The sequence below is a fragment of the Ochlerotatus camptorhynchus genome, unplaced genomic scaffold (genome assembly GCF_037179485.1).
Source record: "Ochlerotatus camptorhynchus isolate MF236.1 unplaced genomic scaffold, CSIRO-AGI_Acam_v1.1 ptg000328l, whole genome shotgun sequence".
Lineage (NCBI taxonomy): Eukaryota > Metazoa > Arthropoda > Insecta > Diptera > Culicidae > Ochlerotatus > Ochlerotatus camptorhynchus.
Genome location: NW_027040816.1, coordinates 1,672,604 through 1,683,513, shown reverse-complemented (window position 1 = coordinate 1,683,513; position 10,910 = coordinate 1,672,604). Strand labels below are relative to the sequence as shown.

The following is a 10,910-nucleotide window of genomic DNA, read 5'->3' as shown; positions in this document are numbered from 1 at the left end:
AGCCAGCGAATTTGAAAGCTCATCTACTCGGTCGTAAATGTGTATTTATTTGATTTGTACAATGTTATCCTAGAGATAAAATAAAATTTGTGGAAAAATTGATTGATCATCTGATTCTACGCCCTATATGATACACAATCCACTCAAAGCAGTACCCAAGATGGGGTACTTTCAAGCTCAATCTTATTCGTCGTAGAAATCGATTCTCTGCACTTCCAATGGTGTCCATTACTTCACTAAACGAATACAATTAATACTTAGTCAATTAAAGTACACTCCAACAGTTCGATCACATCGGTATGTTACGGTATCAAAGTAGTTCTCTATTTAGTTGTGGTGGTCGTGGGAAGAGATGATTACGCCAGGCCAACGTCGAGGCACATCATGACCACGAACCCGACTATCGTTCCCCACGTTGCAATCAGTCCGTTTCCACTGTGAAGAAAATGCACAAATTGGTTTAAAAGCTACCCGAAAATGAGTCTAAAAAGTCTACGTACCTAGCATGCGCTTCCGGCAGAATATCATCCGCCACGATGTAGATCATGGCCCCGGCGGCAAAGGACAGGGCATACGGCAGAATAATGGTCGCCACACTCACGGCCACAGCACCGAGAATTCCGAAAATTGGTTCTACCATTCCGGACAGTTGACCGTACCAGAAGCTCTTCCAGACGCTGAAACCAGCAGCATGCAGCGGTAGACTCACTGCCAAACCTTCGGGGAAGTTCTGAATACCGATTCCGATAGCCAGATTTCGAGCCGCTTCGAAGGTCGCCGATTCCGTTGTTCCGATAGCACCGAAGCTCACGCCAACGGCCAACCCTTCCGGGATGTTGTGTACCGTGATGGCCACCACGAGCAGCATGATTCGCTTCCATTGCGACAGTTGTGCATCAATCTGACTCTGACTGGTGTTTGTATACAGGGACTGTTCCTTAACCGATCCGCTGCCCTTCCTACGCTTGCGGGAAACGTTCCCGTGCTGGGCATTCAGGCAATCCGCAAAGCTGTCCATTCCGATGGCCAGGGAATTGTCCTGAGGGTTCGGCGACACCCCTGCGTAAGAACTCCGTCCATGTTCCACCGAGGAAACCTGATCATCAATCGCAATATCGGCCTTATCCTTGTTGGTATGCGTCAAAGCAATCATCATCGTCGGGCTGTTGATCCCCAGGAACGAAATGACCTTATCCGTCCCGTAGACGAATATCGCACCGAGCAGAAATCCAACTGCCACCGGAATGAAGGCAAACTCGCCCTTGCTGCCGTACGTTTTGGAATTCTCGGCCAGCTCGATGGCCGGTGCCAACAGGGACCAGAAACTGGCCGCAATCATGACACCGGCGGCGAATCCGAGCGAAATGTCCAGCGATTTGCGTTGATTGCCGCGGAGAAAGATGACCAATGCGGCACCGAGTGCGGTAAGGCCCCATGTCAGCAGGGTACCTAGGAGGGCTTGCGTCACTGGCCCGTAACCCTGGATCATGGTGGCGGTGGCTGCGTCGACGGGGGTTCGCTGCGTCTAGTTCGAACGGTGGTGGTCCAAGTGGGGGACGAGAGAAGCAAATCTGGAACAAAGGAATAATCAAGTTGATAAACAAGCGTAAAATGGTTACCATACCTATCAGGTGAGGGCTTATGTGGAGATATTTAATATAAATTATTGAGAAGGATACACACGGTAGGTGCTGAGAAATCATGTGCATCTAATGGAAAATATGCCAAGCAGCTCCACACTACAATTTAAATAGGTTACTTCGATTTCTTTCAGGAATGTGAATAAGCGAAAGTAGAGTCGTTCCCCTTATTTTGGAGGAGGTCTGTTGTTAGCCTAATGCAAAATTTGAAATTTTCGCTCCACAGTGTTCAAACGGTTAAAATTAGGGTCCTGATTAGCCGCCTAAAATTTGAGCGAATAAACGCCTAGAAGAAGAAGAACCAATAACTTCCGGCCTTTTGCGAGAATTTCACGGAAGCTCCGAGAACATCAGGACAGATCGGAAAACCTTAGGGCTGTTAAATCGGAAAACTTCAGCAAAATTTCTACAGGTTCATGAAAATTTTGGAAACGCTAGGAAAGTTACATTAACATGAGGAAAATATGAGAACAGTTTGGACACAGACAAACAAGCTTAACACTTCATTGTGTATCTTCGTTCACGCATTTAACGGTTGATTTGAATATTATCAGTTCCACGAACTACTCGTCGCAGCGCTGGCATCGGATCACTTTGACGTTTCTATACATTCTATAGAACTTTTATGCAATATTGTTTGCGAGTTAGCGAGCAAGCTTGATTTCCGCGAGAAGCCCAAGAGATGTCGTTAGTGAGGTCCTATGTTTTGAGATACTATGTTTTCAAGAAAAACTTTTTCAAAGAGTTACGTCTGTTTGTCTGTGGTTTGGGAGAAGTTCCGTTTTTTAATGGCAGATTCAAGAACTTAAAAATATTATGCGAAGTCTTCAGCAAATATCAGAGAACATCAGGGACGGTTCCATTAATTTCAAGTAAATTACGCAACTTTTCTAGAAGTTTTGAAATCTTCGATACGATGTCCAAAGAATTTCAAGGGAGATCTTAGATTTTTAGGTAGTTTCATTAATAGTCAGGGATGTTTCGAGTACTTCAAGGATGATCAGAGTTAGGGCAGCCCCATGAACTTCAGGAAAATTTCAGAAAATTTCAAGGAGTTCCGAGGAATTATGGAATATTCCGAGAATTTCAGGAATGGTCCGAAATGTTTACCGACATTGCAGAATCTTCAGGAATATCATGGGGGGTTGTTGCGTGCTGTGCCATCATCAGCATTGATAGTTCCGTTAGAGAACGGCAATATGAAAATTGAATAGAACTTGAAAATGAGCAAAGGGCCATTAAAATGACAGTACAAAGTTAAACGCTCACTTCTTTGACTAACCTGAGACGACCAAGTTGGTCATGACGAGAGGAGCAACACAATAGTTGGGTAAAGAAGAAATTCTATAGGCAACGTACGGCTTTAGGTAGTGATGAAACGTCGCTAGAACTATTTCACAGCCGCAGACAGTATATGAGCAAAGCCGGGCGCACACTTTTTTGCCAGTAGATTTGAAGGCATACTTCAAATCTCCGCGTACATCGTACGGGACTGTCGCATTAATGGCCCTTCGCTCATTTTCAACTTCTGTAAAATTTTCATACTACGTACATAAAAACACGTTGATAAGCAAAGTTGCTTAAGTAAATAAAATCTTTACACCCACAATGTCTGTCTGTCTGTCTGTCCTGTCTGTCTGTCTGTCTGTCTGTCTGTCCTGTCTGTCTGTATGTCTGTCTGTCTGTCCTGTCTGTCTGTCTGTCTGTCTGTCCTGTCTGTCCTGTCTGTTCTGTCTGTTCTGTCTGTCTGTCTGTCTGTCCTGTCTGTCTGTCTGTCCTGTCTGTCTGTCTGTCTGTCTGTCTGTCCTGTCTATCTGTCTGTCCTGTCTGTCCTGTCTGTTCTGTCTGTCTGTCCTGTCTGTCTGTCCTGTCTGTCTGTCCTGTCTGTCTGTCCTGTCTGTCTGTCCTGTCTGTCTGTCCTGTCTGTCTGTCCTGTCTGTCTGTCCTGTCTGTCTGTCCTGTCTGTCTGTCCTGTCTGTCTGTCCTGTCTGTCTGTCCTGTCTGTCTGTCCTGTCTGTCTGTCCTGTCTGTCTGTCCTGTCTGTCTGTCCTGTCTGTCTGTCCTGTCTGTCTGTCCTGTCTGTCTGTCCTGTCTGTCTGTCCTGTCTGTCTGTCCTGTCTGTCTGTCCTGTCTGTCTGTCCTGTCTGTCTGTCCTGTCTGTCTGTCCTGTCTGTCTGTCCTGTCTGTCTGTCCTGTCTGTCTGTCCTGTCTGTCTGTCCTGTCTGTCTGTCCTGTCTGTCTGTCCTGTCTGTCTGTCCTGTCTGTCTGTCCTGTCTGTCTGTCCTGTCTGTCTGTCCTGTCTGTCTGTCCTGTCTGTCTGTCCTGTCTGTCTGTCCTGTCTGTCTGTCCTGTCTGTCTGTCCTGTCTGTCTGTCCTGTCTGTCTGTCCTGTCTGTCTGTCCTGTCTGCCTGTCCTGTCTGCCTGTCCTGTCTGTCTGTCCTGTCTGTCTGTCCTGTCTGTCTGTCCTGTCTGTCTGTCCTGTCTGTCTGTCCTGTCTGTCTGTCCTGTCTGTCTGTCCTGTCTGTCTGTCCTGTCTGTCTGTCCTGTCTGTCTGTCCTGTCTGTCCTTTCTGTCTGTCTGTCCTGTCTGTCTGTCCTGTCTGTCTGTCCTGTCTGTCTGTCCTGTCTGTCTGTCCTGTCTGTCTGTCCTGTCTGTCTGTCCTGTCTGTCTGTCCTGTCTGTCTGTCCTGTCTGTCTGTCCTGTCTGTCTGTCCTGTCTGTCTGTCCTGTCTGTCTGTCCTGTCTGTCTGTCCTGTCTGTCTGTCCTGTCTGTCTGTCCTGTCTGTCTGTCCTGTCTGTCTGTCCTGTCTGTCTGTCCTGTCTGTCTGTCCTGTCTGTCTGTCCTGTCTGTCTGTCCTGTCTGTCTGTCCTGTCTGTCCTGTCTGTCCTGTCTGTCTGTCTGTCTGTCCTGTCTGTCTGTATGTCCTGTCTGCCCTGTCTGCCTGTCTGTCTGTCTGTCTGTCTGTCTGTCCTGTCTGTCTGTCTGTCTTGTCTGTCTGTCTGTCCTGTCTGTCTGTCCTGTCTGTCTGTCTGTCCTGTCTGTCTGTCTGTCTGTCTGTCCTGTCTGTCTGTCTGTCTGTCCTGTCAGTCTGTCTGTCTGTCCTGTCTGTCTGTCTGTTCTATCTATCTGTCTGTCTGTCCTGTCAGTCTGTCTGTCCTGTCTGTCTGTCCTATCTATCTGTCTGTCCTGTCTGTCTGTCTGTCTGTCTGTCCTGTCTGTCTGTCCTGTCTGTCTGTCTGTCCTGTCTGTCCTGTCTGTCTGTCTGTCCTGTCTGTCCTGTCTGTCCTGTCTGTCTGTCTGTCCTGTCTGTCTGTCTGTCCTGCCTGTCTGTCTATCCTGTCTGTCTGTCTGTCCTGTCTGTCTGTCTGTCTGTCCTGTCAGTCTGTCTGTCTGTCCTGTCTGTCTGTCTGTTCTATCTATCTGTCTGTCTGTCCTGTCAGTCTGTCTGTCCTGTCTGTCTGTCCTATCTATCTGTCTGTCCTGTCTGTCTGTCTGTCAGTCTGTCTGTCCTGTCTGTCTGTCCTGTCTGTCTGTCCTGTCTGTCTGTCTGTCCTGTCTGTCTGTCCTGTCTGTCTGTCTGTCTGTCTTGTCTGTCTGTCTTGTCTGTCTGTCCTGTCTGTCTATCTGACACTACTTTTTTTTATATAAATATATATTTAAGAAAACAAAACTGTATTAGTTGTACTAGTCTACGTTGGTTGACGAAGTAAATAAATTCTAAATTCTGAAATTCTGAAATTCTGTCCTGTCTGTCTGTCTGTCCTGTCTGTCTGTCTGTTCTATCTATCTGTCTGTCTGTCCTGTCTGTCCTGTCTGTCCTGTCTGTCCTGTCTGTCTGTCCTGTCTGTCTGTCCTGTCTGTCTGTCCTGTCTGTCTGTCCTGTCTGTCTGTCCTGTCTGTCTGTCCTGTCTGTCTGTCCTGTCTGTCTGTCCTGTCTGTCTGTCCTGTCTGTCTGTCCTGTCTGTCTGTCCTGTCTGTCTGTCCTGTCTGTCTGTCCTGTCTGTCTGTCCTGTCTGTCTGTCCTGTCTGTCTGTCCTGTCTGTCTGTCCTGTCTGTCTGTCCTGTCTGTCTGTCCTGTCTGTCTGTCCTGTCTGTCTGTCCTGTCTGTCTGTCCTGTCTGTCTGTCCTGTCTGTCTGTCCTGTCTGTCTGTCCTGTCTGTCTGTCCTGTCTGTCTGTCCTGTCTGTCTGTCCTGTCTGTCTGTCCTGTCTGTCTGTCCTGTCTGTCTGTCCTGTCTGTCTGTCCTGTCTGTCTGTCCTGTCTGTCTGTCCTGTCTGTCTGTCCTGTCTGTCTGTCCTGTCTGTCTGTCCTGTCTGTCTGTCCTGTCTGTCTGTCCTGTCTGTCTGTCCTGTCTGTCTGTCCTGTCTGTCTGTCCTGTCTGTCTGTCCTGTCTGTCTGTCCTGTCTGTCTGTCCTGTCTGTCTGTCCTGTCTGTCTGTCCTGTCTGTCTGTCCTGTCTGTCTGTCCTGTCTGTCTGTCCTGTCTGTCTGTCCTGTCTGTCTGTCCTGTCTGTCTGTCCTGTCTGTCTGTCCTGTCTGTCTGTCCTGTCTGTCTGTCCTGTCTGTCTGTCCTGTCTGTCTGTCCTGTCTGTCTGTCCTGTCTGTCTGTCCTGTCTGTCCTGTCTGTCCTGTCTGTCTGTCTGTCTGTCCTGTCTGTCTGTATGTCCTGTCTGCCCTGTCTGCCTGTCTGTCTGTCTGTCTGTCCTGTCTGTCTGTCTGTCTTGTCTGTCTGTCTGTCCTGTCTGTCTGTCCTGTCTGTCTGTCCTGTCTGTCTGTCTGTCCTGTCTGTCTGTCTGTCTGTCTGTCTGTCTGTCCTGTCTGTCTGTCTGTCTGTCCTGTCAATCTGTCTGTCTGTCCTGTCTGTCTGTCCTGTCCTGTCTGTCTGTCTGTCCTGTCTGTCCTGTCTGTCCTGTCTGTCTGTCTGTCCTGTCTGTCCTGTCTGTCTGTCTGTCCTGTCTGTCTGTCTGTCCTGTCTGTCTGTCTGTCTGTCCTGTCAGTCTGTCTGTCTGTCCTGTCTGTCTGTCTGTTCTATCTATCTGTCTGTCTGTCCTGTCAGTCTGTCTGTCCTGTCTGTCTGTCCTATCTATCTGTTTGTCCTGTCTGTCTGTCTGTCTGTCTGTCTGTCTGTCCTGTCTGTCTGTCCTGTCTGTCTGTCCTGTCTGTCTGTCTGTCCTGTCTGTCTGTCCTGTCTGTCTGTCTGTCTGTCTTGTCTGTCTGTCCTGTCTGTCTATCTGACACTACTTTTTTTTATATAAATATATATTTAAGAAAACAAAACTGTATTAGTTGTACTAGTTTACGTTGGTTGACGAAGTAAATAAATTCTAAATTCTGAAATTCTGAAATTCTGTCCTGTCTGTCTGTCTGTCCTGTCTGTCTGTCTGTTCTATCTATCTGTCTGTCTGTCCTGTCTGTCCTGTCTGTCCTGTCTGCCCTGTTCTGTCTGTCTGTCTGTCCTGTCTGTCTGTCCTGTCTGTCTGTCTGTCCTGTCCTGTCTGTCTGTCTGTCCTGTCTGTCTGTCTGTCTATCCTGTCTGTCTATCCTGTCTGTCTATCCTGTCTGTCTATCCTGTCTGTCTATCCTGTCTGTCTATCCTGTCTGTCTGTCTGTCCTGTCTGTCCTGTCTGTCTGTCTGTCATGTATGTCTGTCATGTATGTCTGTCCTGTCTGTCTGTCTGTCCTGTCTGCCTGTCTGTCTGTCCTGTCTGTTTGTCTGTCCTGTCCTGTCTGTTTGTCTGTCCTGTCCTGTCTGTCTGTCTATCCTGTCTGTCTATCCTGTCTGTCTGTCTGTCCTGTCTGTCTGTCTGTCCTGTCTGTCCTGTCTGTCTGTCCTGTCTGTCTGTCTGTCTGTCTGTCCTGTCTGTCTGTCTGTCCTGTCTGTCTGTCTGTCCTGTCTGCCCTGTCTGTCCTGTCTGTCCTGTCTGTCTGTCTGTCTGTCTGTCCTGTCTGTCAGTCTGTCTGTTTGTCTGTCTGACCCTTATAGACTCGAAACTACTGAACCGATAGGCGTGAAAATTTGTATGCAGGGGTTTTTGATGCAGGGAAAGGTTCTTTTGATGGTCCGAGACCCCTCCCATCTCTATAAGGGGGGGCTCTCATTCAAATGAAACAGAAATTTCTGCATAACTCGAGAACTAACGAAGCAAATGGAACCAAATTTGGCATGCGGAGATCATAGGGGGTGGCTACGTACAATATAGCACTCTTCTTTTTAATTGGCGCATAAACTCATGCTAATATTGAGTCCCGAACAAGGCCGAGCACACTTAGCTAGTAGCCTTATAAACGTCAAAATACCAAAAATGCCCTCACAATAATTAAACTAGCCTCCAATGCCCAATTGGTTCAAAACACTTAAATAGCCTAGAATAGCTTTAGAAATACCAATATGGCTTTATCGCTAAATCTGCCAGACCACTCTTATTGTATTTTTTAGGACAACTGAAATATTAAAATTGCCCCAAAAATTCCCAACAATGTCAAAACTGGCCTAGAACATCCAAATTAACTTTAATGAAGAATTTTCCGTGAAATTATGGCACCTGAATAGCTTTGAAATTATTGATAGAACAGATAAACAAAAACCAAAACAACCTTTGAAACGCCAAACAAAATGGCATTCTAATTTTTGAACGATTTCTTAACACCAAAATATATACAAAAAAATATCCAATAAATTTGGTTGAAAAATTTGCAATTCAAGCCAATTGTTATTCAATTTGGATTATCCACAAATAGTATTAAATTGAGCTCTTTAATTTTGAAAATTATATAGCTTATTATACATCATCTGCAAAGGCTTCGTTTTCTGAGCAAAAGGATATTTTTTTCGATCCCATTTGCATCTATTTTGATTTTAAAGCCAAGATTTAAAACAAAATAATCACTTCACTGTTTGACATAAGCCTAGCAAAATGACAGCTTGCTCCCGAAGAAAGTACCCCCGAGGGGCGCTAAGGTGGTGATTTTCGCTAATCTAATCACACTTATTTAAAAAAAAGTTCCTTTTGTAATGCAGATTACGAATATGCAATTACCTCAATACACCTTAACAACCTAATTCAGATGAATTTCGCACGAAATATTACAAATATGACCAAGTTGGGTGCATTCCCGCGACCCACCAGAGGTCATCCCGAGACCCACCCGGATCGAGAAACGCTGCTCTAAACTAATCATGTGGGTTTTAAACTACTCACGTCATATAACCGGTCTCAGAGAGCTGATATTGGAAATCGTCTGAATCGTAGCCAATCGTTTCGTAGTGGTCCTAAAATTGAAATAGAAATGATTAAAATTCTTTCCATATACAAATAGATTATTCGGAAGTCCTAAATAGATCGTACCCAAATGATGTGTAGTAACTCATCAGATTACAGCAGCCAACTAGCTTAGAATGGTTGAAATGTATAGCCTGGTAGAGTGCAGAACTAAAACGTACCAACTGATAGCAATTCCTTTAAACGGAACGTCTATCTATCTTAAATAGTCGTCCCACACCTCTATTTCGTTCTAAAACGCAAAGATCTTGTTTATGGTTCACCAGTGAAAGCAAACATTGTAAAAGTGATCCTTAGTGGGGCAGTACTTCGGATCGTTTTGCTCAGCCGAGGGGCTGATCGATGAACGTTCCTGTCAAAATTGACCTCCAACACAAAACTAGTTCATGATCCGCTTGGTGCTGCTGCTGCTGCTGTACTGGTTATAAATCTATCAATTAAACCCCCAGACTTTCACGTTGATTCGCTCAAGGTTACCGTCTGTGCGTTCAGCTTAATCAGCGTGATTTGAGAAGACAAATTCGGACAGCAGTAGCAGCTTCACAACGCAATCACAAATCCCCTCGGTGTAGCACAAATTCAAGTGAATTACATTTGACAAGGCATACGTGATCTGCGGCGTGCAATTGATAAAACTCCTACAACTTGCAGCAGTAGGCCGCGTCTCCAGTCTTATCTCTCGCACTAAACAACCTCACTCATTCAAAGCAGCAGCAGCACCGTAAATCAATTTTCGAGCTGTAACATGACAACCGTCTCGAAATGAGCAACGAATGCCTACTTGGATGATCAGATTAGTTTCAGAGTTACATCTGAGAAGACATTCACCTCGCAGGAAACACCTTGTTTTGATTTTGAAACCAGATAGACCAAAAGTGCTGTAATTTTAAATCGAAGATGCTCCCGTTCAGCTAATGCCACTATCAGACGACGACGGAAAGCTCGCAAAAGGATCGCCAAGTGGCTGGAGATGGAAATGATAATTGTTTGTATTACGTGGTCAATCAAAACGAGCCGTCGACGTCGTCAGCGGCGCTAGTTGGAGCTATGTGTGATTTAATATGCTGCCATCACATCGCCGAATCGATACGGGAAAAGGCCGAACTGGCGTAAACTTACCTTACGTTTTCGGCAATAATTCAGTCAATGGATTGTAGAACTACGCGACCGGGAAAGTATCCATTGTTTTTTCCACTGTTTCTTTTCTTTTCTTTTTTTACACAAACATTTTCCTCCGTGGGATCGGCTGTTTCTTTCCTCCAGTGCCAGTGATGTGCGACTGCAGAAGACAAACCAACCCAAGGAAGATGTGTGCTGCAGAAACACTTCTAAGTCGGGCACACATTCACCAGTAAATAAAAAAGCGATATTGCTGTGGTATTGAATATCGAACGGGATGAATGTGTAGGCAACTGACATTTGCTAGGAAGACAAGTGCGCGAGTGGCATGAACGAGGCATATACATGCTGTTTGATTAACTTGTACGAGATTAAGATCAACTTATAGTAGAATCCAAGTGAAATTTATGCGTCACTAGTGGCGGGCAATAGTACTATTCGATGGTCATAAATGTATGACAGCCGGTTCAAATTCCAGAGTTTGAATGATAAATTATTGAAAAACAAAAGTTCAGAAGAGTGAGATACGATCATTATTATGGATGATACATGTATTTTCATTGAAATGTCATTGAAAGATAATGAAAATACGTTTTTTGATGCACCGATATTATTTAAGTTATCTTTTGTATGATTGCAGATTCCCATCCCGAAATCGACGTCCAAGTCAGTCTGCTAGATGTACTGGATTATGTTAGGGACTCCGAGCTAGCAGATGGATTTAGATATATCTTTAAAAAAAGTCTGCTTCAACAATGGGGATGGGAGCATATTCCAACCCTGATAATAAACGAATTATTTGCTATTGCATTCATTTTTAACTTATGCCAAACAGATATGATTGAACTAACGTTTGTACTATTTTAATCTAGTA

At 45.4% G+C, this 10,910-nt stretch overlaps 1 protein-coding gene across 2 annotated transcripts; it reads right to left on the bottom strand.

Moving 5' to 3' along the window:
* Positions 1-10: 10 nt before the first annotated feature.
* Zip48C (Zinc/iron regulated transporter-related protein 48C) lies at positions 11-10,228 on the bottom strand. 2 transcript variants are annotated; one of them, XM_065230165.1, is made up of 4 exons: positions 10,037-10,228; positions 8,837-8,907; positions 501-1,571; positions 11-435 (listed from the first exon to the last, which is right to left on the bottom strand). In XM_065230165.1, the coding sequence occupies exons 3-4, from the start codon at positions 1,487-1,489 to the stop codon at positions 357-359; spliced, it is 1,068 nt and encodes a 355-aa protein (XP_065086237.1). In that variant the 5' UTR covers positions 1,490-1,571; positions 8,837-8,907; positions 10,037-10,228; the 3' UTR covers positions 11-356. The 2 variants fall into 2 exon arrangements, with proteins under 2 accessions (XP_065086237.1, XP_065086238.1); XM_065230166.1 differs by lacking the exon at positions 10,037-10,228 and adding an exon at positions 8,984-9,068.
* Between the last annotated feature and the right edge of the window lie 682 nt (positions 10,229-10,910).

Coding starts and splice junctions, on each gene's coding strand:
- Zip48C (XM_065230165.1), bottom strand. CDS start 1,489: ATGATCCAGGGTTACGGGCCAGTGACGCAAGCCCTCCTAGGTACCCTG. Junction 436..500: donor CTGCCGGAAGCGCATGCTAG/GTACGTAGACTT, acceptor TTTTCTTCACAG/TGGAAACGGACTGATTGCAA.